Source organism: Anolis sagrei, chromosome 12, assembly GCF_037176765.1.
Source record: "Anolis sagrei isolate rAnoSag1 chromosome 12, rAnoSag1.mat, whole genome shotgun sequence".
NCBI classification, from domain to species: Eukaryota; Metazoa; Chordata; class Lepidosauria; order Squamata; family Dactyloidae; genus Anolis; species Anolis sagrei.
The window spans coordinates 22,676,520-22,702,350 of NC_090032.1; the positions used below are offsets into that span (position 1 = coordinate 22,676,520).

Sequence of the window (25,831 nt, forward strand, 5' to 3'; positions counted from 1 at the left end):
GAGGCGTGCGTTGTGCGCAGGCGCGGCCTTGTTGTGGGCCGAGAGGGGGCGTGGCGAAGAGGAGGGGGCGTGTCCAGGGAGGGAGTCTCTGGGATAGAGAGTCTTGAGGCGAGGCATGCGTTGTGCGCAGGCGCGGCCTTGCCTTGTTGTGGGAGAGAGGGAGGGAGAGAGGAGGGGGCGTGGCGAAGAGGAGGGGGCGTGGCCAGGGAGGCGAATCTATTTGGGATAGAGAGCCTTGAGGCGAGGCGTGTGTTGTGCGCAGGCGCGGCCTTGTTGTGGGAGGGAGTGAGTGAGGAGGGGGCGTGGCCTGGGGGTGGGCGAGGCTATTTAAGGCGTGCTGCTCTCCTCAGCCGCGGCATTCCTGTCAGGATGGAGTCCTCGGTGGGCGGGAAGCGCGGCACGCGGAGCACTGGAGCCGGGGCCTCGGCCTCCTCGTCTTCTTCCTCCATGGGGACCCCTCTGTCCCCGGCTCGGATCACGCGGCTGCAGGAGAAGGAGGACCTGCAGGAGCTGAACGACCGTCTGGCGGTGTACATCGACAAGGTCCGCTCTCTGGAGTCGGAGAACGCGGGGCTGCGGCTCCGGATCTGCGAGTCCGAGGAGGAGGTCAGCCGCGAGGTCAGCGGGCTCAAGGGCGCCTACGAGGCCGAGCTGGCCGACGCACGAAAGACCCTCGACTCCGTCGCCAAGGAGCGGGCCAGGCTCCAGCTCGAGCTCGCCAAGACCCGCGAGGAGCACAAGGAGCTCAAGGCCAGGTCAGTCCGTCCCTCAGGGGGTGTCCACACTACAACTCCCAGCAGGCCTCAGGGGGAAAGGGTGCCAGGAATGATGGGAAATGGAGTCCCAAACACCTCAAGGGAAGAAGGCCCCCTTGCCAGGCCTGCCCCCCCCCTCAGGGGCGAAAGGAAAGGGCCCCAGGGTGCCAGGGATGATGGGAATTGGAGTCCAAAACACCTCAAGGGAAGGCCCCCTTGCCAGGCCTCCCCCCCCTCAGGAGAGTGGGACTACAACTCCCAGCATGCCTCAGGGGAAAAGGAAAGGGCCCCAGGGTGCCAGGAATGATGGGAATTGGAGTCAGAAGCTCCCCCCCCCCCAAGTAGATCTCAAAGGAAGAAGGCCAGCCCTAGAATCATATTGCCAGGCCTCCCCTTGACCTGCTTGGGACTACCACTCCCAGCATGCCTCAGGGGGAAAGGGGAAAGGATGCCAGGGTGCCAGGAATGATGGGAGTTGGAGTCCCCAACACCTCAAGGGAAGAAGGCCCCCCCCAAGTGGATCTCAAAGGAAGGAGGGAGGCCAGTCCTAGAATCATATTGCCAGGCCTCCCCTTGAATGGCTTGGGACTACAACTCCCAGCATGCCTTGGGGGGAAAGGAAAGGGCGCCAGGATGCCAGGAATGATGGGAATTGGAGTCCCCAACACCTCAAGGGAAGAAGGCCCCCTTGCCAGGCCTTCCCCCTCCCCTCAGGAGAGTGGGACTACCACTCCCAGCAGGCCTCAGGGGGAAAGGGGAAAGGAGGCCAGGGATGATGGGAATTGGAGTCCAAAACACCTCAAGGGAAGAAGGCCCGGGGGTCCCCACACACACCCTCTCGCCAGGGGACTACAACTCCCAGCAGGCCTCAGGGGGAAAGGATGCCAGGGTGCCAGGAATGATGGGAGTTGGAGTCAAAGGGGGCAGGCCAGCCCTAGAATCATATTGCCAGGCCTCCCCTTGACTGGCTTGACACTCCAACTCCCAACATGCCTTGGGGGAGGGGGGAAGGAAAGGGCACCAGGGTGCCAGGAATGATGGGAGTTGGAGTCCCAAACCCCCTCAAGGGAAGAAGGCCCCCCCAAGTGGATCTCAAAGGAGGCAGGCCAGCCCTAGAATCTTATTATAAATTATGAATTGTTATGCTATTTATTATTGTTAGGCCTCATCGGGAAGATACTTATATTATATGAATTACAAGCTATTTATATTATACTAGCCCTACCCTGCCACTCATTGCTGTGGCCAACCTTGCCTCCCTCTTTCTCTCCTTCCTTCCTTCCTTCCTTCCCTCCCTCCCTCCCTCCCTCCCTGTTCTTTCCCTTCCTCGTCTTTCTCTACCAGTTTCTTCCTTTGCTCTTTCGTTCCATCCTTCCTCGTCTCTTTCCTTCCTTTCTTCCTTCCTTCCTTTGCTCTCTCTCTCTTTCATTCCACCTCTCCTTCCCTCCTTCTTTCCCTTCTTTCTCTCCCTCCTTCTCTCCTTCCTTCCTTCTCTACCCTTCTTTCTTTCCTTCCTTCTCTCCTTCCCTCCTTCCTTCTCTACCCTTCTTTCTCTCCTTCCCTCCTTCTCTACCTTTCTTTCTTTCCTTCTCTCCTTCCTTTCTTCTTTCCCTCTTTCTCTCCCCCTTCTCTCCTTCCTTCCTTCTCTATCCTTCTTTCTTTCCTTCCTTCTCTCCTTCTCTCCTTCCTCCTTTTCTTCCACCTTCTTCCTTCTCTACCCTTCTTTCTTTCCTTCTTTCCCTCCTTCACTCCTTCTTTCCCTTCTTCTTTCCCTCTTTCTCTCCCTCCTTTCCTTCCTTCTCTCCTTCCCTCCTTCTTTCCTTCCTCCTGCGAGGAGCACAAGAAGCTCAAGGCCAGGTCAGAGGCCTCCCCTCAGGAGAGTGGGACTCCAACTCCCAGCATGCCTTGGGGGGAAAAAGGAAAGGGCCTGAGGCTGCCAGGAATGCTGGGAATTGGAGTCCAAAACACCTGGAAGGAGGGAGGGAGGGAGGGAGGGAAGGCCTACACCTCACAGCCACCCAACAATTATAAAACTATTAGTTATTTATAATGTGACAGATAATCACCTAATAAATAAAAATAATGAGTGAATATAAATATAGAATAAAATGATAATCAATAATGAAATAAATTGTGGAGAAAGGGGTATATAATAATCAAGTAATAGTAATATATGCATAGCCACTTTTAGTCTCCTTCCAGAGAAAAAAGGTTGCAAAGAAAACAATACTATATAATGATATATAGAGTCGTAGTAATGATATTTATTTATTGAGTCATCAGCAACCAGTCAATTATATTATAGTGATGATGATGATGATGATGATTACATGGAGGGGGGTGGAATCCTATTAAGTTTGCTGGGGGAACCTTGGATTCTTCCCAGGAAGGCCAGAGATCCCTTTCTGGGAAGGAAGCAAGGCAGGGCCGTTGAACCCCTTCCCCTCCTTTGCTGCACTTTTTGCAATGGAGTCGGACTAGATGCCCTTTGGGGGCCCCTTCCCAGCACCTTGCGGAGAAACCAGGCTTCCTTTCCCTCCATCTCCATTTTGGCAGCCCTTTCAGGGTGTGGCCGGGAAGCCATGTGGCAGGACCCTCCCTGCCAGCCTCTCCCAAATGCCAGCGGGCCCTGCCAGGACACACAATCTAGATATATATATATATAGACCTATATCGGGCTGTTCTGTCTTGCATTGTCTCAGCGGACTTGTCATGAGGCAAACATGCTTTATTTTCTGTGGAATTGCAAACTGCCATGCACTCCAGAAGAAGTCCTAGCAGAAGCGCAACCCTTCGTTCCGTCAACACACTATGTGTGTGTGTGTGTGTGTCTGTATATATTTGGATATGCTGTTCTGTCTTTAGAATTGCACATTGCCATGTATCCCAGATACACACAGGCATCATCATATATAAGGTTATTCTGTCTTTAGTCGTCTCAGCAGACTTACTTGATGTGGTCCAAAATACTTTATTTTCTTTGGAATTGCCATGCGTTCCAGAAGAAGTCCTTGCAGAAAGGAAGCCATTCATGTTTATTGTAATTTTATATTGCTATGTTGTCTTTTGCTTTATGTAATTGCGTTGTTATTGTTTATTATTTGCGTTTTCGGTTTTGTTTTATTTTTTTGTAATTGTTGTTTTGGGCTCGGTCTCATGTAAGCTGCACCACGTCCCATTTGGGGAGATGGAGCGGGGTACAAACAAAGATTATTATTATTATTATTCGTTCCGTAAATACACAATATGTATTTGTGTGCTGTGTGTGATGGAATGCATTGCAATTTGCAATTCCAAATATAATATTATTTATGGTCCAAAATATTTTAAGACAAAGCATTCCAGAATAAGTTCTAGCAGAAGGGAAGCTGTTCATTCCATCAACACACTATATGTGTGTGTGTGTGTAGATGTAATATATGTATATATGTATATAATATAATGTGTGTGTGTGTTTATATTTGGATATGCTGTTCTATCTTTGGTTGTCTCAGCAGACTTGTTGTGGTACAAACATATCTGGAATTGCAAATTGCCATGCATCCCAGATATATATATATATATATGTACACACACACACAAACACACACTATATAAGGTTATTTGGTCTTTAGTCATCCCAGCAGACTTGTTGTGGTCTAAAATTTGGGTTTTTTTTTTTGAATTGCCGTGCGTTCCAGAAGAAGTCCTTGCAGAAAGGAAACCATTTGTTCCATAAATACACAATATCTATTTGTGTGCTGTGTGCGATGGAATGCATTGCAATTCCAAATAAAATAATATGTGTGTGTGTGTCTGTTTACGTATGTATTAAGGGCTCATCTGTGTTATAGTTGTATCATTGGACTTGTTGCGATGCAAAAATCTTGTCTTTTCTGTGCAATTGCCATGTGTTTCAGAAGAAATCCTTGCAGAAAGGAAGCCATTTGTTCCGTCAACACACACACACAATATGTGTGTGTGGATATTTTAAGAGCAATTCTGTTTTTTGGTTGTCACAGTGGCCTCTTCGTGGTGCAAAAATATTGTGTTTTCCTTGGAATAGCCCTGCATTCCAGAAGAAGTCCTTGCAGAGAGGAAGCCGGTTGTTCCATCAGCGCACATTGAGCTGCACTATTAATATTTCAGAATGATATTCTTGTGCCTGGGAAATGGAAAAATGGAAGCAAATGTAGGCCATTCTGCCAAAAGTTTCCGTTGGAGGAGTGTTGCTTGTGTTTCTGAGGGAAGAACCACAGACTCTCCTCACCTTCTGAGTCCTGAAGGTGGTTCTGGAGCAGAAACGGAACTTCTAGGTTCAGGGGAAGTCTATCTGCAGTTATTGAAAAGCAGGCAAGCAGTCTATTCCCATACGCTCTTGAATTGTGCCGTATTCCATAGAATGTTTTCAACCCGTATTGAAGCTTTTCCGTCTTGTTTTGGACAACGTCTTGTGCATTGTGAGCTTCCCAAGTGGGAGAAAAATCGAATCAAATCAAAAATGTCACAAAAATAATGTCTTCCTGGTTTGAAAGTCTTCTTCCTGTTTAGTGGTGTGGATGTTACTTTGAAAGGTGTTGTGATGCTCCAGAAATGTGGTTGTCTTTGTGGCTGAATGGCTTGAGACTTGATGAGATCTTCATTGCAAAACTTGAGCCAAGTGCTCGAGCAGGATCTCCCTCCCATGGAAATCAAAAGTGGACAGTTTTCCTGTGATAGAACCCATTAGGACAGTGGTTCTCAGCCTTCTTAATGCTGTGACCCCTTAATACAGCCCCCCGTTTTGTGGTGACCCCCCAATAAAATTATTTTCGTTGCAACTTCGTAACTGTAATTTTGGCTACTGTTATGAATTATAGAATCAAAGAGTTGGAAGAGACCTCCTGGGCCTTCATCCAGTCCAACCCCATTCTGCCAACACGCAGGAATATTGCATTCGAAGCACCCCTGACAGATGGCCATCCAGCCTCTGTTTGAAATATAATGTAAATATCTGATATTCAGAATGTATTTTCATTCACTGGACCAAATTTGGCACAAATACCTGATATGTCCAAATTTGAATACTGATGGGGTCGGGGGCTGGATTGATTTTATCATTTGGGAGGTATAGTTGTTGGGATTTATAATGCCCAACCAAATTTTGGTGAGGCTGTTTAGCATTAGGTTTGAGTCAATCCAGGGCAGTGTTCTCGGCCAAGGAGGAGAAGGGCCGAATGGACTTTCTGGGGGAGGGAGGTCCGCAAAAGCACCGAGAGGGCCCCCAAGAATAGGTTTCCCAAAGAGAGAGAAAAGCCACTCTCCTCTGGGTCTTAAGGTCTGGCTCTGGACAACTTTGCCAGGAGCCGCATTCATTATTATTATTATTATTATTATTACTATTTAAAACTTTTATGCCCCGGTCTTCTCCACCTCCGCAGAGGGACTCAGGCCGGCTTACAGCATAAAATTAGTACACAAATACAATTAAAAACATAATCACATCAAAAAGTTAAACACAACAGAATAAATACACATGTTCATCTCAATCCACCAGTGTGGTCAGTAGTTATTATTTATTTAAAAGTTTTGTATTCCGGCCTTCTCGCCTCTCTTGAGGGACTCAGACCGGTTTCCAACCATAATATCACATACAATCAATAAAACATCATACTACATATTACAGTAAAACATTAAAATAGCAATTACAATCAATAACTATAATGGTGAGTCATCACACTAAAATCGTTGCTCATCCTCCTCCATCCATATCTCAGGGTGTTGGCTCACTCGTCGAATGCCTGTCTCCATAACCAGGTCTTCACCTGTTTCCTAAAAGTCAGGTTAGAAGGGGTGGTTCTGATCTCCAGTGGGAGAGAGTTCCAGAGTCGAGGGGCCAGCACCGAGAAGGCCCTGTCCCTCGTCCCCACCAGACGTGCTTGCGAGGCTGGTGGGACCGAGAGCAGGGCCTCTCCAGACGATCTTAATAATCTTGATGGTTCATAGGGGAGAATACGTTGGGAGAGGTAAACAGGGCCGGAGTCGTTAACTAATTGCTGAACTTCCCAATCATTCTGAGAATGCTCTGTCCCAAAGCCAGGATTTCACTAGCTTTCTGAAGGAGGGAAGGGGCAGATCTAGTCTCCATTGGGAGAGAGTTCCACAACCGAGGGGCCACCACTGAGACGGCCCTGTCTCTCGTCCCCACCAGACGCGTTTGCGAGAGTGGTGGGACCGCGAGCAGAAGATCTTAACAACCTTGATGGTTCATTGGGGAGAATTCATCAGTCCATCATTCACAAATACAGGGTGTTATCTCGGCCAGCCAGGAATGGCGGCTATCTCTGCGTTGCAGGCAGGCAGGCGTTCCTTTTGGAGAAGCTGCCCAGGCCGCCAAGGGTTAAGGCGGGAGGAAGTGGAGGGAAGGCAGGTGTGGCCCTTGGCTCTGTTTGCTTTCACACTTGGCTCCCACTCCCTCCTGCAGTTGACACTTCTGTTTACCCGGAAGGCTAGGCCAGGAAAGGAAAGGGACACCTGGCCCCCCAGTCCCTCCACACTCCATATCGCTTCATAATAATAGAATAAGCATCATATTTTGTGACCCACTTTTCCTTGCTTGCTTATATTATTACTTTAGAATAATAATACCTGCTTTCCCTTTCTTCCTTGTATTACACTATCCAACACAAGTTTTCTTCCTGGGTTATCAATGCCATTATTTCCTATTTGGGTCTGTCATTTAGAATCCAAGAGTGGGAAGAGACCTCAAGGGCCATCCAGTCCAACCCCATTCTGCCAAGAAGCAGGAATATTGCATTCAAAGCACCCCTGACAGATGGCCACCCAGCCTCTGCTTTGAAGCTTCCAAAGAAGGAGCCTCCACCACACTCCCTCTGGGGCAGAGAGTTCCACTGCTGAACGGCTCTCACATTGAAAACTATTATGCCACTCAACAGCTTAATAAGAAATATCATTATATGATAAATGGCAATCTATATAAATCAGGATGTGATTTTCGTTTGTGAGATGAACATAACTCAAAATCCACTGGACAAATTGACACCAAATTTGGACACAAGACCCCTCTCAGACCAGCAAGTGGCCATCACTCATAAAACACTGAAAAAACACAGCAGAAGGGAATTAAAAAGCTAAAAAATACATTAGCATGCATGTGCAAAGCCATATATATATACATACACGTATATATACACATATATGCAGACTGGGCCACAACAATGTGTGGCAGGGGATGGCTAGTATATCACATAACAATAATAGTTACCTGCCTCTCCTAATGGCTTGAGACAGGAGACAACACAATAAAAAATTATCAACATATTGTGTATATATACATATGTGAGATATATATACACACACACACTATGAATCACTATGATTTTTGTTCTGGAATTATAAATGTCATTATTTCCTATTCGTGGTTCTCTCACGAAAACACGGGGAAAGTTTATTCAACTGCAGAAACTTTGTTTTTCCAGGATCTCCTGCAAAATGTGGCCTTAGTTTTTCATTGAATCTCTCGTGGAGTCTCAACCAATTCAGCAATACTTTCGTCACAAAAACGACAAAGTTTCTGGAGCAGAACGACGACTTTCAGAGTCAGGACTGCACAATGAAACAGATCCGAAACTTTCAAACCAGGAACAGAATACTTTCTTTCCTAATGTGGTGACCTAGCGTAATGGTTCTGCTTCTGGAAGGGAGGGAAAGGATCGGGACGTTCCGACATTGCCCTGCTTGTGTATTTTAGCACAGTTGTGTGTCTGGCTGGAGTTGTCCTGCTCCTTTGCAGGCCCTTCTCTTCCATGAAGGCCAAGGGAGAGAGAGAGAGAGAGAGTGAAGTCCCAAAACAGTGCCAGCTGTTGGCTGCGTTATTGAGGAGGAGGAGGAGGCCCAGCCTTGCATGGAGCAGCTGCAGAAGGGAGGGGAGCGTTCTGCGTATGCTCAGAGGGCCCCTTGATTGATTGATTGATTGATTGATTGATTGATTGACAGCTGCTGGGTGCTACTGGCTTTGTTGGGCAGGGCTTCTTGGAAAACAGTCAAGTTGAATGCGGGGAGTGTTGCGCGTTGGCATGAAATTGGCCTCGGACCGGGGAGAAAATGGCGTCCGTGCCTTTTGGCGCTGGCATGGATGAGCCAGTCGGCAAGGCCCAGATTGGCTGTGGGCACAGCAGCCAGATGTGTGGGCTTGCGTGCATGCATGCGTGTGGATGGATCCGGGAGGGGGTGGGTCCCGTGCCAGAGAGGCCCGTTGGTGACTCACACGGCGGCCAACGCCCTTCTTCGCCTCCCAGGGAGGGATATGGCTCATGGCGGCATTCCCTTTGCCAAGCCCTGGCTCTACTTTCCATAGGATCCTCAAGCTGGAAGAGAACCCCGGGGGCCATCCAGCCTGACCCTTTTCTTTCCTTCAGGCAGGAAAAGCACCATCAAAGCAGAGGACCACCCAGTCTCTGCTTTATTATAACTGGAGACATGGCTATCATGCCTCCTCTCATCCTTCTCTTCTTCAGGCTAAACATGCCCAGCTCTTTAAGCCGCTCCTCATAGGGCTTGTTCTATACAGGATGTCTCCAGGCAACAACGGCCAGGTTGCCCCTATTCCTCATTGATTGACTTTGCAGCTTCATGGCTACTCAATGTGTGTGTGTGTGTGTGTGTGTGTATGCACACACACACACACACATATATACTCCACTTGCCTCACCTTCATCAGACCTTTGCAGATGTCCTTAGCCACAGATGCAGGTGAAATGTCAGGAGAGAATGCTGCTGGAATGTGGCCATACAACCTGAAAAACTCACCGCATCTTTGCATTATTATAGACTCATAGAATCCTAGAGTTGAAAGAGGCTTCAGGTGCAATCCCATGCAATTAAAGCACAAAGCCCTCCTGGCAGATGGCCAGTCCAGACTTTGCTTCAAAGCCTCCCCTGGACTCTGAAGCAGAGAGTTCCACTGCTGAATGGCTCTAGGCAGAGGGAATGTGGCTGGCAAAAACCACACTGGATTGTGCCCAAAACGGGCAGCCAAGAGACGGTTTGTTCTCAGGCACAGGCTTGGTTTGGATTGAGCAACGTCTCCTGCCTTGTCTGGACAGAACTCGGGGCATAACCCTCACCTTAAAGATGAAGAACGATTGGAAAGAACTTATTCTTATGTTTATTTATACTCTTCTTTCTCTTCCCCGTACCTGTATCTCTGTGGGGAGTGTGGGCTTGCTTTTGGCTGGCGAGAGAGTCAAGCTAATGTGGATTGTTGTTGTTGTTGTTGTGGGCCTGCGAGGTGTGTCAGGCTCAGGGCAGCCTTCCATCTAAAGTTTTAAGTCGAGGGACACGTCAGTGGCTTTGCATCCGGACCACAATCCAGAATTTGCAGACACCTGGTTTATCAATAAGTGCGAAGGAAACGGTTTGTTTGCATGCTGTAACGTGTCTGTTTTCTTACTTCTTGTAGTATCTTAATTGTTTCTTGTGACAGAAGAGCGGCCCACTCTTTGTCATGATGTCCTATGTTCTGCGTATATTGTTTTACAGGTTTCGATGTTTCACATTTTAATGTGATGTTGTTTATTTTACTGCAATTTGTATTGTTATTGTATATATTGTTTGGGCTTGGCCCCATGTGAGCCGCTCCGAGTCTTCTTGGGGAGATGGTGGCAGGGTATAAATAAAGCTTATTATTATTATTTGCAATAAAATTATAATTTTGCTGGGGAAAGAGAGTGGGAGTTCTCCGAGTGAGGGTTTGAACCCTGCTCCAAACCACATGGGATCTGCCTCTTGAGCAAAACGTACAAGTTGCACGGAGACCTTAAGACCGTGATGGTGAACCTATGACACACGTGTCAGCACAGACACGCATGGCTATTTTTGATGACACACGGTCACATGCGGCCACATACAGAGAAGTACACCTTATAAGAGCCAATCTAATTCCATCCTTAAATTTGTCAAAGGCTCTACAAATTTAACATCTGCACGTTTGAGCATTGTTCACTCCGTAACTCAGCATGGAATAGACATTTTTTCTTATTTAAACTATAAATATTGCAAAATTATGGGGTTTTTTTTCTCGAAGTTGACGTCCCACCCAAGTTATGCTCAGGTTTTTGGCAAATTTTGGCACACCAAGTTCAAAAGGTGGCCCATCACTGCCCTAAGAGAAGCTCCAGAAAAAGGCATCTCCAAAGTGTCAGCAGTGGAGCGACCTTCCCGTTGAATGGGAGCAGGGAAATCGAGAGAGGCGAGGAGCCAAGAGTGGGAACTCGCCTCCTGCCCCTTCCTCGCTGTGTCCCGTGTGTGGGGTGTGGCCGGCCGCGTTCCTGTCCTAATGGGATCCTTCTGCCGCCTGTCCTTCTCCCGGATCCAAAACCACAGCCCTTGGAACAAGCCGTTCTTTCCCAAGCCTGTTCCAGCTGCACGTCGTTGTTGTGGGCTCTGTCTTGCGGAAGGTACTACCGCCAGTCCCCAAGTTACACACACAATCACTTCTCTGGGTTTGTTCTTAAGATGCATGCGTATGCAAGTTAGGACTGGGACATTTCTTAGGTATACCTCCACCCAAATGTAAATACTGTATAATATAATATAATAGATTCTTCTCACTTCCTGTTATCTCGGCCTCGTTCTTAACAAGGAGCCGTTTGTAACTCAGGGACTGCCATAATAATACTAATAATATATAAATAAATGGGTGCCCCCGTGGTGCAGTGGGTTAAACTACTGAGCTGCTGAACTTGCTTACCAAAAGGTCACAGGTTCAGAACCAGGGAACAGGGTGAGCTACCATTGTTAGCCCCTACTTCTGCCAACCTAGCAGTTCGAAAACATGCAAATGTGAGTAGATCAATAGGTACTGCTACGGCAGGAAAGTAAGGGTGCTCCACGCAGTCCTGCCAGTGTCCACATGACCTTGGAGGTGTCTACAGACAACGCCAGCTCTTTGGCTTTGAAATGGAGATGAGCCCCAGAGTCTGCCATGAGTAGGATTATTATCAAGGGGAAACCTTTACCTATAAATAATAATATTAATATATAAGATTCCTCAGCTCCATTCGTAACTTTGTAAGTCGGTTTTTTGTAACTCAGGGACTGTCTGTATAGGCACATACACACAACACATATAATAATAATAATAATAATAATAATAATAATAATAATAATAACATAAGGTTCTTCTCACTTCCTGTTGTCTCAGCTCCAGTCTTAATGAGTTGTTTGTAAGTTGGATGTCTGTAACCCTGGGACTGCCTCTGTGTGTGTGTGTATATAATAATTATAATTATTATTATTATTATTATTTGAAACACAAGAAGATGAGTCCACAGCGGACACTTTGTTGGCTGTTGTATTGGATCACACGTCAGACACTTCCCAAGTGTCTAGGACTGTGTGATGTATCGGCGATTGATGAATGCAGGTCCCAATAAGGTGGCCTTTGGCAGCTGGCAGGTGGTAATTTTGTCAGCGCTGATTGTGTTTAAGTGCAGGCCAAGGTCTTGAGGTGCTGCGCCCAGTGTGCCCATCACCACTTGGACCACCTTGACTGGCTTATGCCAAAGTCTTTTAGTCTTTGCAGTTCTATAATAATAATAATAATAATAATAATAATAATCTGCAGCTAGCAGATGGTAATTTTATCAGCGCCAATTGTGTTTAAGTGCAGGCCAAGGTCTTGAGGCACTGCACCCAGTGTGCCCATCACCACTCGGACCACCTTGACTGGCTTATGTCTTTTAGTCTTTGCAGTTCTATAATAATAATAATAATAATAATAATAATAATAATAATAATAATTGCAGCTGACAGATGGTAATTTTATCAGCGCCAATTGTGTTTAAGTGCAGGCCAAAGTCTTGAGGCACTGCACCCATTGTGCTGATCACCCCTGGGACCACCTTGACTGGCTTGTGCCAGAGTCTTTGCAGTTCCATCTTTAAATCCTTATATTGTGTCAGCTTTTCCAGTTATTATTATTATTATTATTATAACACTACATAAGATTCCTCTTGCTTCCTGTGGTCTTGGCCCTGTTCTTAACTGGGAGTCATTTTTCCAGAAGCATTCTCTCCTGACATTTTGCCTGCATCTATGGGAGGCATCTTCAGTGGTTGGGAGGTGTGTTGGAAACGAGGCAAGTGGGGTTGATATCTATCTATCTATCTATCTATCTATCTATCTATCTATCTATCTATCCAGGGTGGGAGGAAGGACTCTTGTCTGTGGGAGGGCAGTGTGTTGCCTTCCTTGCTGCATCCCAGCCGAAGGGACTCCTTCTGCACCGTGCGGGGTTTGAACGCGCCAATCTGGAGGGACGAAGAAGGATACCGGTTGCAAAGCTCTTGGGCGTTGCTTTCGTTTTGTATTTTCAAAATTTGGCCAGTGTCCAGAGGGGCGGACTCAGCCCTGGGACTGTTTCCGCACCTCTTTTTGCTAAGCAAGGAAAAGCAGAGAAGAAGCACCCGGCATCACGAGAGAGTGTTATTCCCGATTAATTGTGCAGTCCTTCCTTTGAAAGCTGTTGTTATATGTACTCCAGACACTTGGGAAGTCTGACCTGGCTACAGTTCTCCATGCTCTAGTTACATCCCGAATAGATTACTGCAATGCGCTCTACGTGGGGCTGCCTTTGAAGACGGAGTACAGTTCCTCATGTTGTGGTGACCCCCAGCCCTAAAATGATTTTCGTTGCTACTTCATAACTGGAATTTTGCTACTGTTATGAATCAGCATGCAAATATCTGATAGGCAGGATGTATTTTCATTCTCTGGACCTTGCTGGGATTTATAGTTCACCTACAATCACAGAGCATTCTGAACTCCACCAGAGATGGAATTGACCCAAATTTGGCATACAGAACACCCATGACCAGCAAAAAACAATGAAAGGGTTAGGTGAGCATTGGCCTTGAGCTTGGGAGTTGTAGTTCACCTATCTCCAGAAAGCACTGTGGACTCAAACAATGATAGATCTGGATCAAACTTGGCACAAATACTCAATATGCCCAAATGTGAACACTGGTAGAGTTTGGAGAAAATAGACCTTGCCATTTGGGAGTTGTAGTTGCTGGGATTTATAGTTCACCTACAATCAAAGAGCATTCTGAACCCCACCCACGACAGAATTGGGCCAAACTTCCCACAGAGAACCCCCATGACCAACAGAAAATACTGTGTTTTCCTGGTGGTCTTTGGCGACCCCTTGCGACCCACCCAGGGGTCCCGACCCCCAGGTTGAGAAACACTGGTCTAGGAGCAACCGTCTTGTGTACATAGTGTTGAGTCTTTTTGCTGATTCCAGTTGGTTTCTCTCTGCTCCTGACATTCCAGTATGTGACGCAGTTTTTTCCATGGCTCAAATGAGCCTGGAGCACGTCTTTCCCAGCCAGTGAGGCCCTCTGTCTTGGCAGGTTTCCTTTGAGTGATAAATACCCGGTGATTCAGTGGGACTCCTCACCTCCGAGTCTCCCCTTTGAGATGGCCATTTGGAGACTTTTCCCAACTTTAGAGGGCTGCCTCTTCTCTGTCCCTATTGTTGTTGTTTTCAGGAGTGTGTGCAAAGGCATGGAAAAGTACAAAGCGAGAGGCCGACAACAGGTGTTTTGCAAACTTTTGCAAGCGCTGCTCCCAGGAAGGCCAAGGGATTCCGTTCCCAAAGTTGTGGGAGGAAAGAGCAGCTGCGGGCAGGCGGCATGCGGGCACATGTCAGCGAACCTCCTTCCCGGATCCTTAATGCAGGGCCAAGCGAGGAGAAGGAGGGAAGGAGGAATGTTTGCGCTCTTTGCCTCTCTCTAATTTGTGAGATCCACACGTGTTTCCATCGAAGGCCCCTTTCATCCACAGGCCACCCACAGGATGTGAGTCAGCCCCAAAGGGAGCCGCTGCCACCACAGTGGGAGGACTTGGAGGCAATGGGAGTGCCATTCCTCACGGCTCCATTTTGGAAATGCCCGTCTTAGTGTGCTTTGTCTCGGCTTTGTGTGCCGGGTGGCTTGGAGATGGTGCTCTTCTGGGCCATAATAATAATAATAATAATAATAATAATAATAATAATAATAATTCGAACCAATGCCATGAAAACCAGAATTGAAAAGTCGACAACAGATCCCAAGTGTAGACTCTGCAAGGAAGCAGGTGAAACAATAGATGACACCTTCAGCTGCTGCAAGAAGATTCTGCAGACAGACTCCAAGCAGAGGCACAACACCCTTGCTCAGGTGATGCACCTCTTGTGCCACAAACACCATCTGCCAGCAACACAGAACAGGTAGGATCACAAGCCGGAAAAAGTTACAGAGTATGAACACGCCAAACTCCTCTGGGACTTCTGGATTCAGACAGACAGAGTTTTGGAGCACAACACTCCTGACCTCACGATCGTGGAAAAAAACAAAGTATGGATAGTCGATGTCGCAATCCCAGGTGACAGCAGGATTGCAGAGAAATAACTGGAAAAGCTGACACAAGATGAGGATTTAAAAATCGAACTGCCAAGACTCTGGCACAAGCCAGTCAAGTTGGTCCCAGTGGTGATCGGCACACTGGGTGCAGTGCACGCATTATTCGCCGATACATCCCACAGTCCTAGACACTTGGGAAGAGTCCGACGTGTGATCCAATACAACAGCCAGCAGAGTGTCTGCTGTGGAGTCCTCTTGTTGTGTTTCAAATAATAATAATAATAATAATAATAATAAAGCACTTGACTCACTGCCACATTGTTGGATCATCAAATGTCTAGATGTCATTGGGGTTTGTGAAAAAATTTGAACAAGCCAGTCAAGGTGGTCCAAGTGGTGATTGGCACAGTGGGTGCAGTGCCTCAAGACCTTGGCTTGCACTTAAACACAATCGGTCCTGACACAATTACCACCTGCCAGCTGCAGAAGGCCACCTTACTGGGATTTGCACGCATTATTCGCTGATACATCACACAATCCTAGACACTTGGGAAGTGTCCGACGTGTGATCCAATTCAACAGCCAGCGGAGTGTCTGCTGTGGACTCATCTTGTTGTGTTTCTAATAATAATAATAATAATAATAATAATAATAATAGTCCTAGGCACTTGGGAAGGGTCCGACGTGTGATCGAATACAACAGCCTGCTGTGGACTCATCTTGTGGTGTTTCAAATAATAATAATAGTAATAATAATAATAATAATAATAATAATAATAAAGCATTTGACTCACTGCCACATTGTTGGATCATCAAATGTCTAGATGTCATTGGGGTTTGTGGGAATATTAGAACAAGCCAGTCAAGGTGGTGCCACTTGGGAAGTGTCCGACGTGTGACCCAATTCAACAGCCAGCAGAGTGTCTGCTGTGGACTCATCTGTGGTGTTTCAAATCATCATCTTGATTTCTACACCACCACCATCTCCCCAAAGGGGACTCGGGGTGGCTTACATGAGGCCGAGCCCAGGAGTGCATTACAACAGAATGAAACCAAAACACAGAATAAACATGGCAATAAAACAAATAAATAAATAAAGGTCGTGTTTCAAGTCCCTGCAATCGTTCTCTCCTTCTCTGTCATTGTTTTTGAGGAGAGGAAGCTAAGAGGTCCGTATTTCCTAGAGTCTTGTTCACCATCGGATCAGTGCAAAAAGTGCCATCTTTTACGATTTGACCAATGCTGTTGCTTCCGGGGCCGAGAGGGAAAGCAGGCCAACGTGGAGAAAGGAAGGCAGGCCAAGGTTGGGTGTTGGCATGCCTTTGGTTTGACTCCTGGCTGCTTTCTGTTGACGTTGGCACCACGCACCTTGGCTGTCTCTTGCCAGACGGGTCAAACTGGCCTCGAAGGCCATTCCCCTCAGGTTTGGACCGCTTGGCAGGTGTTGCCCAGGTGCGTCAGGAGGGAGTCCCCGTTGCCCAGGAGGACATCCAGTCTTTCCTGGTGCCTCCCTCTCCGGCTCATTCCTCTCCCCTTTTGACTGTGTGATGTCCTCCCAACAGGGGATTCCCCCAGGCAGCGGCCAGCCAAGCTTTGAAACTGCGAGGCCATTGAGTGCTGATCGGTGTGGCTGGTTGCAGCATTTGCGCTTGCCTCCAGCGGGCAGGAGTTCGTTCTCACGCCCTGGACATTCCACAGATGTGGACCTTGCTTGCCTGGTTTCCGGGGGACCTCGCGATCTCTGAGGATGCCTGTGAAATGTCAGGAGAGAATGCTTCTGGAACGTGGCCATGCAGCCCAGAAAACTCACAGCAATTATAATTTTCATCTCTCAATTCCTTTCAGTTCTGTCAAATGTTTTAATTGCTAATTTAAGAAATGATATCATTATGTAGTGACTATGTGATGTATCGGCGAATAACGTGTGCAGATCCCAGTAAGGTGGCCTTTTGCACTTTTTTTGTTTTTTTGGTCGTGTCAGGAGCAACTTGAGAAACTGCAAGTCACTTCTGGTGTGAGAGAATAGGCTGTCTGCAAGGACGTTGCCCAAGGATGCCCAGATGTTTTGATGTTTTTACCATCCTCGTGGGAAGCTTCTCTCATGTTCCCGCATAAGGAGCTGGAGCTGATAGAGGGAGCTCATCCGTGCTCTCCCCGGATTCAAACCTGCGACCTGTCGCTCTTTTTAATTCCACCGGGGTCTCCCTTTTGCAGCTAACCCCCCCCCCCACCAGTCAAGGGGGTCCCAGTGGGGATCGTCATACTGGGTGCAGAGCCTCAAGACCTTGGCCTGCACTTAAGCACAATCAGTGTTGACAAAATCCCCACTTTTGCAGCTGACTAGTGGGGATTTTGTCAGCACTGATTGTGCTTAAGTGCAGGCCAAGGTCTTGAGGCTCTGCACCCAGTATGATGATCCCCACTGGGACCCCTTGACTGGCTTGTCTTTCCAGTTTTATCTTTAAATCCTCTAATCGTGTCAGCTTTTCCAGTTGTTTCTTGTTAATTCTGCTGTCACCTGGAATTGCGACATCAACAACCCATACTTTGTTTTTTTCCATGATCGTGAGGTCAGGAGTCTTGTGCTCCAAAATGCTGTCAGTCTGAATCCGGAAGTCCTAGAAGAGTTTGACATGTTCATTCTCCGTGACTTTTTCCAGCTTGTGATCCCAGCAGTTCTTTGTCGCAGGCAGATGGTTTTTGTGGCACAAGTTGCAGTGTGTCATCTGAGCAAGGGTGTTGTGCCGCTGCTTGGAGTCCGTCTGCCTGATCTTCCTGCAGCAGCCGAGAATCCGATCCATTGTTGCATCTGCTTCTGTGCAGAGTCTGAACTTGGGATCTGTTGTTGGCTTTTCTATTATTATTATGGTTATTATTGGTACAAGATTGGATATAGAACAGGGGCATTTTCAGTTGCAGCGGTTCATCTGAGCAAGGGTGTTGTGCCTTTGCTTGGAGTCCGTCTGCCTGATCTTCCTGCAGCAGCCGAGAATCCGATCCATTGTTGCGTCTGCTTCTGTGCAGAGTCTGAACTTGGGATCAGTTGTCGACTTTTCTATTATTATTATTATTATTATTATTATTATTATTATTATTGGTACAAGTTTGGATATAGAACAGGGGCATTTTCAGTTGCAGTGTGTCATCTGAGCAAGGGTGTTGTGCCTCTGCTTGGAGTCCGTCTGCGTGATCTTCCTGCAGCAGCCGAGAATCCGATCCATTGTTGCATCTGCTTCCTTGCAGAGTCTGCACTTGGGATCTGTTGTCGGCTTTTCTATTATTATTATTATTATTATTATTATTATTATTATTGGTGCAAGATTGGATATGGAACAGGGGCATTTTCAACATATCTTTGTCTTCCATTGTTATGTAATACAGACAAGGTTTCTATTATTATTATTAATAATAACAATAATAATAATTTTTATTATTTATTTATTTATCATGTCAGGGGCAGCCAGACAATTGTATTACATTTCTAACAGAACAAAACAAACAAACAGGCACAAAACATGAGAGAATCCTCCTTGCAGGCTTGCAAGACATCCGTCTTCGTAGACGGCTGATTCTCTCGCTCCAGAAGCGACTTGCAGCATGCAAGCAAGCAAGCAAAACAACCTTTTCAGGACCAACCATGACAATAATAATAACAATAGGTACAAGAATGGATGTAGAAGAAGGGCATTTTTAACACATTGCATCTTGGTCTTCTTCCAGCCTTATCTAATAAAGAACGATTCTGTCTAAATCTAGAACCTGATGATAGAAAAGTGGGTGCACACCGTGCTTTGAAGCAGAGGAGATGGCAAAGTTGAGAACGAGACGCTCCCTGCCCGGTCCCTGCTGTCTATCATCCACAAATCTATCCTTGTTGTCATCACACTTCTCATCTCTGGTCGATGAACTTTCCCGGATCCCTGGGATATCGTTCCGGATCCTGTTCTCCTTCTCGCGAATTTCTCTATTTGTTTTTTGACGTGACTCCACCCCTGTTTGTCTTTCAAACCCTCCATCGAGGGCTGCCATTCTTCTTCATGTTTGGAAAGGATCTGGCCATTGTTGCAGCCACGTCACTTTGCCCATCTCTTAATTGTTACCGTATTGGATTTTTTTCTTCACATTTGGGAGGGTCTGCCTATTTCTGGACGTCCTGTTCCTCGTTGCAGCCACGTTTCGGGATCTGTGGAAAAGTCAGTGACTCACTCCTCTCTCTGTGCCAGCCTTGCCTTCTCTCTCTCTCTCTCGGGCCTCTTTCTTCTCTTACAAAACCCACCCCGCTCTTCTTGCCGAGCAGCAGCTGCCGCCCAAACGCCTGGCAGAAAGCAGAGCAAATACTTTTCTTCGGTTTGTTCCCTCCTCCTCCTCCTCTTTAATCTCGGAGCCAAATCATAAAAAGCTGCCTTTGTTGTGCCTGCCGGGCCCGGCCACCCCTCCCTCCCTCCCTCCCTCCCACAGCCTGCCTTGGGTGCCAAGCGTGGCCCGCTTCCATGTTGTGACTTCAATTCCTGGATATAGAAAATGGGGGAAGGCTGTTGCGATACATGACGACGGCAGCGAGAATGACCTACGCTCAAAGATGGAACGGCTCACAAATTCCATTGGCTGATGAAAAGAAATTGATCAATAGCCCGTTTCCATGCACTTTTAATTCCTGGATATAGGAAATGGAGGAAGGCTGTTGCGATACATGATGACGGCAGCGAGAATGACCTATGCTCAAAGATGGAACGGCTCAGCAATTTCATTGGATGACAAAAAGATGGGAACTTGTAGAAATTGATCCATAGCCCGTTTCCATGCACTTTTAATTCCTGGATATAGGAAATGGAGGAAGGCTGTTGCGATACATGACGACGGCAGTGAGAATGACCTACGCTCAAAGATGGAATGGCTCAGCAGTTCCATTGGATGACAAAAAGATGCAAACTTGCAGAAATTGATCCATAGCCCATTTCCATGCACTTTTAAGTCCATTGCCTTATGGAAAGACGCAAACTTGTAGAAATGGGTCAGTGGTCCAGTTCTATGATCTTTTAATTCCTAGATATAGTAATCAAAAAAAATAAAAATGTAATGTTCGTTTGTAGGATTAGCAGAACTCAAAAACCACTGGACGAATTGACACCAAATTTGGACACAAGACACCTAACAACCCAATGTATGTCCTTCACTCAAAAAATTGATTTTTGTTATTTGGGAGTTGTAGTTGCTGGGATTTATAGTTCACCTACAATCAAAGAGCATTCTGAATCCCACCAATGATGGAATTGAACCAAACTTGGCACACAGTTCTCCCATTACCAACAGAAAACACTGGAAGGGTTTTGAGGGCATTGATCTTGAATTTGAGAGTTGTAGTTCACCTACATCCAGAGAGCATTTTGGACTCAAACAATGAGGAATCTGGACCAAACTTGGCACGAATATTCCATATGCCCAAATATGAACACAGATCAAGGTTGAGGGAAATAGACCTTGACATTTCGGAGTTGTAGTTGCTGGGATTTATAGTTCACCTACAATCAAAGAGCATTCTGAACCCCACCAACGATAGAATTGGGCCAAACCTCCCACACAGAACCCCGTGTGGGCCACATCAACACGTGGCAGGGGACGGCTAGTAATAATAATAATAATAATAATAATAATAATGCATTTATTTGACCAGTTGTATGACCGTTTCAAAATACAACACAAGTAAAAGACTAGACAAAAAGGAGAGGACAGCAGCTGACCTTCTATTTACAGTCAGAATCTTATTTTCCCAGTTCTTCTTTCTGTAAATGTGCCCTTTTCTTGATAGCTTTCAGCATAAAAAGGCTTCCTCTGATGATGGAGGATCTTTCCTGTCCTTCCAAGAGGAATGTCAGAAGATCATTTCTCTTGGGGGACCTAAAGTTGGATAATATTGGATGTAAATATCTGTATATTATGGGGGGGGGGGGAACTGCTGCAGTACATGACAACGGCAGCAAGAATGAACTACGCTCAATGATGAAACAGCTCAGCAATTCCATTGGCTGATGAAAAAATGTGAACTTTCAGAAATTGATCAATAGCCCATTTCTATGCACTTTTAATTTCTGGATATAGGAAATTGGGGAAGACTATACTTGGTGAACTATACTTGTGATACTTTGGCCACATCATGAGAAGAAAGGAAAGCTTAGAGAAGAGTATGATGCTGGGGAAAATGAAAGGAAAAAGGAAGAGGGGTCGACCAAGGGCAAGATGGATGGATGATATCCTTGAAGTGACTGGATTGATCTTGAAGGAGTTGGGGGTGGTGATGACCAACAGGGAGCTCTGGTCCATGAAGTCATGAAGAGTCAGAAACGACTGAACAAATGAACAACAAATTGCGATACATGACAATGGCAGCAGTCATGACCTACTCTCAAAGATGGAGCAATTCAACGATTCGATTGGAGGTTATTGCAATACAGGATAGCGGAAGCAAGAATTACCTATACTCAAAGATGGAGTAATTCAGTGATTTGATTGGAGGTTATTGCAATACAGGACAGCGGAAGCAAGAAGGACCTATACTCAAAGATGGAAAGGCTCAGCAATTCCGTCACAGGACAATCGGCTTATCACCTTCAACTCAGCCTCCATTTTGAAAACCTCACCATCGATTGGCCAGAAGAAAGGACTTGCAGACGCAACAACAAGAAGAACACAACCATCCATTCCTGGCCATTCCATCCCTCTGAAAATGCAGCGACTTAGAGGCCAAGAGGGCGGCAGCGATGACGGCTGGTCCTTTTCCTCTTGGCTTTGGGTAAGGCGGGGATGGAGACGGCAAAGGGATTGGCTGGAGGAAGAAGGCCCCATGTGCCCGGCTCCCCGCCCTTCCCTCTGCCAGCTGAGTGCCGCATGATCCGACTCCTGATCCCGGTTCGGAAGCCTCCTTGGTGGCCCGGAACAAAGGGGGCCCTTCATGGCAGGCGCCCGCATTGGGTCCCCACCCCACACGGCCTTTGGCAAGAGCGGAGCTTCCCGGGGAAGCCTCTGCAAGCACAGCACCCTCATTCCTCCGCCAGAAAACTCTGCCGCTCTCACCATCCTCACAACAACCCGGTGAGGCTGGCCAGGCTTGGTCAGGGTTCACACCTCCCTCTCGCAAGGCTTTTCACTGAGACAGGCAGCCCCCGAGTTACAGACACTGAACGCAGTTAGGAACAAGGCTGAGGCAAGAGGAAGGAATATTCCCCAATGGTGCCTCCCGACCTGGCAGAAAAGGGGGTGGACTGGATGGCCTTTGGGTGTCCCTAGACACCCAGTGCCTAGAGAAAACTTTTGTTGAGAGGCGATTAGATGTTGTTTTAGACTGTACTGTAGCATTGAATCCTTGCTGTGAGCCGGTCTGAGTCCTTCTGCGGAGGTCGAGAAGGTTGGCATAGAAAAGTTTTCCATAAATAAATAAATTGGGAGGAAGCCGGAGCCCCCGCTTCCCCTTTTTCCTCCCGGAGGAGGAGGAGGAGGAGGAGACCCGGCCCGGCCTGGGCGCTGTCTGCGGTGTCTCTCATTTGCATTCACACAACCGGGGTGGTTGGCCACTTCCTCTCCCTGCGGTTTCCAAAGCGGAAGGCAAGGTGAAACCCAGGAACCCTTGTCTGCAAGGAGGCTCTTGGTGGCCTTGCCTCCTCTCCTCCTCCTCCTCCTCCTTCTCTGGCTCCCGTTTGCCGTGCTTCGTTCCCGGGATCCCCTTTGTGCGGGTTCCTCAAGGCCGACCTTTCCCCGAGGGAGCCTTGGGAACTCCCTGCTGTTTTGTCTGCAGGCAAACCAACGCAGCTCCTCCATCTCTGCGCCCTCCTCCTCTTCCTCTCCTTTGCATACGTAGTCGGTTTCCCCCCTGACACCCTGGACATGTCTTTCCTGTGAGTCAGGCCTCCCTTTTTCCTGCCACAGGACCATCCATCTTTGACTCACGTCTCCCTCTTTCCCGCCTGTTGCTAGGCTTCCTCCGTCAGGCCCAAACAAAGCCAAACAGATGGACATGGGGCCCATCCCGCCTCGCCCAGGCCGGGCCCCGCTTTGGTTTCGGCTCCTCCTTCCTTAATTAATATTTAATGCCGGTCTTTTGCTCCAGGTCGGAATAAGCAACAGTGCAAAAGGCTCTTCAACCCCAACATGAATTTCTTTATTTACTAGCCATCCCCTGCCATGCGTTGCTGTGGCCCACATGGGGGTTCTGTGTGGAAGGTTTGGCCCAATTCCAGCGTTGGTGGGGTTCAGAATGCTCTGTGATTGTAGGTGAACTATAAATCCCAGTAAGTACAACTCCCAAATGTCAAGGTCTATTTCCCCCAAACTCCACCACTGTTCACATTAGGGCATATTGAGTCTTCGTTTAGAGTTTGGGCCAGATCCATCATTGTTTGAGTCCACAGTGCTCTCTGGATGTAGGTGAACTACAACTCCAAAAGCAAAGGACACTGCCCACTAAACCCTTCCAGTATTTTCTCTTGGTCATGGGAGAACTGTGTGCCAAGTTGGGTTCAATTCCATCATTGGTGAGGATTCAGAATGCGCTTTGATTGTAGGTGAACTATAAATCCCAGCAACTACAACTCCTAAATGTCAAGATTCTATTTACCCCAAACTCCACCAGTGTTCACATTTGGGCATATTGAGTATTTGTGTAGAAGGTGGTGGGACCGAGGGCGGGGCCTCTCTGGAAGATCTTAATGTCCTTGATGGTTCATAGGGGAGAATCCCCTCTCTTTTGAGATCTGGGCCCTTCTACTTCTTCCCTTCCAATGGATTCCTGGGAGAGGAAACGGGCCAGACGCGGTGGGATTTCCTCCCGCCCTTCCAAAGCTTCTTGTCCTCATTGGGACCTGAAGGACCTTTCCTTCTGCGAACGTTCTTGAGAAGCCGGGCCAGCCGAAAAGGGAAGCCCGCCAGTCTTTGGAGGAAGGAGGCAGCTGTTGAGCTCCGATTAGGACTTGCAAGTCATGCTGTATATATACACACGCATATGGCAGGGACAGCCGGTTGGGCGTGCAACCAGCCTTGCGCCAGGTGCTAACTATAGTCTCCCACAGGCTGGGAATGTGCTGCTCCTGCAAAGGCTGCACTGCCTCGAATCTAATGCGCACCTCCATTTACAAAACCCTGAAACTACATTGAGTATTTGCTGGGAAATGTCATGTTCAGCGGCACTATAGCTGAGATGGAAAAATTCCCTGCTCCGATCAGGTTTACGATCAGGTTTACGATTGACCAGGAGGACCTCTGTCTTGTCGGGATTGATCTTCAGCTTGTTCCTCCTCATCCAGATAGACACAGCGGCCAGGCACTTGTCCAGCACCCGAGAGGCCTCCTTGGAATTAGGTGGAAAAGAGTAGTAGAGTTGTGTGTCATCCGCGTAGAGATGGCACCCAACTCCAAAACTCCGGATGACCTCTCCCAGCGGTTTCATGTAGATATTAAAGAGCATGGGAGACAGGATAGAGCCTTGCGGGACCCCACAGGTCAAAGGCCAGGGGTCCGAGCAGGCGTCTCCCAGCTTCACCAACTGGGATCGTCTCTCCAGGAAGGACCGGAGCCACGACAGAGCCGTGCCCCCGAGACCCATCCCAGAGAGACGACCCAGAAGGAGACCATGATCGATGGTATCGAAAGCCGCTGAGATGTCCAAGAGAACCAACAAGGTCACACTCCCCCTGTCCAGCTCTCTACGGAGGTCATCCACCAAGGCGACCAAGGCTGTCTTGGTGCCTTGACCAGGCCTGAAACCAGACTGACTGATCCAGGTAGTTGATGTCATCTAAAAAGCCCTGGAGCTGGGAAGCGACCACCAGAACCTTACCCAAGAAAGGGAGGTTGGGGATCGGTCTGAAATTGTTCAGCACCGTGGAGTCAAGGGAAGCCTTTTTGAGGAGTGGACGAACCACAGCCTGCTTCAAATTAGATGGAAAAATCCCCTGTCCAACGATGCATTCATGATCAACACAAACCAATCAACCAGCCCCTCCCTGGCCGATTAGCCAAGACGGGCAAGGGTCCAGAGCTGATGTGGTCGCCCTCACAGCCCCAAGGACCTCCTCCACGTCCCCAGGGTGAACAAGCCGGAAAGAATCCCACAAAATTGGACAAGCAGGTGCTTCAGTCATCTCCCCTGGCACTGTGATGAAACTGGAGTCCAGCTCAAGGCGTATCTGAGCAACTTTGTCTGCAAAATGGTGTGTGAACTCGCAACACTGAGTTGATGGGTCCTCAAAGGCCTCCTCCACCTCAGGAGGGTGAAGGAGTTCCCCAACAACCTGAAACAACTCCGAAGATCTATTTGATGCAGACACTATACGGGCAGTTGTGAAGGACTCCTTGGCTGCCGGTATAGCCACGGAATAAGCCTTAAGTGAGGCTTTAGCCCGTGCTTGGTCAGTTGCGTCCCGAGATTTCCTCCAAATGTCCTCTAGCCCCCTTCTCGCTCGTTTCATCACAGCCAGCTTCCTCCTCGGTGAACCAAGGAGATGGTGTGTCTCAACGCAACGTGATGGGGCGTTCAGGAGCCATTGTGTTAATCACCCTGGACATCTTGCTATTATAGCGATCAACCAGGGCTTCGACAGGATCGCCAGGCTCCAGGACAGGAAGAGCCCCAAGATTCCTCAGAAATCCATCCGGATCCATCAGTCTCGGGGGGCGGACCATCTTAGTTGGTCCTCCACCCCTGCG

At 47.7% G+C, this 25,831-nt stretch overlaps 1 protein-coding gene across 1 annotated transcript in view; it reads left to right on the forward strand.

Moving 5' to 3' along the window:
* The first annotated feature begins 339 nt into the window (after positions 1-339).
* LMNA (lamin A/C) overlaps positions 340-25,831 on the forward strand; it is a 53,653-nt gene continuing 28,161 nt past the window's right edge. The window contains exon 1 of the mRNA XM_067472599.1: positions 340-755. Within this exon, the coding sequence (XP_067328700.1) occupies positions 370-755 (386 nt within the window). The 5' untranslated portion in view covers positions 340-369. The remainder of the gene's footprint in view (positions 756-25,831) is intronic.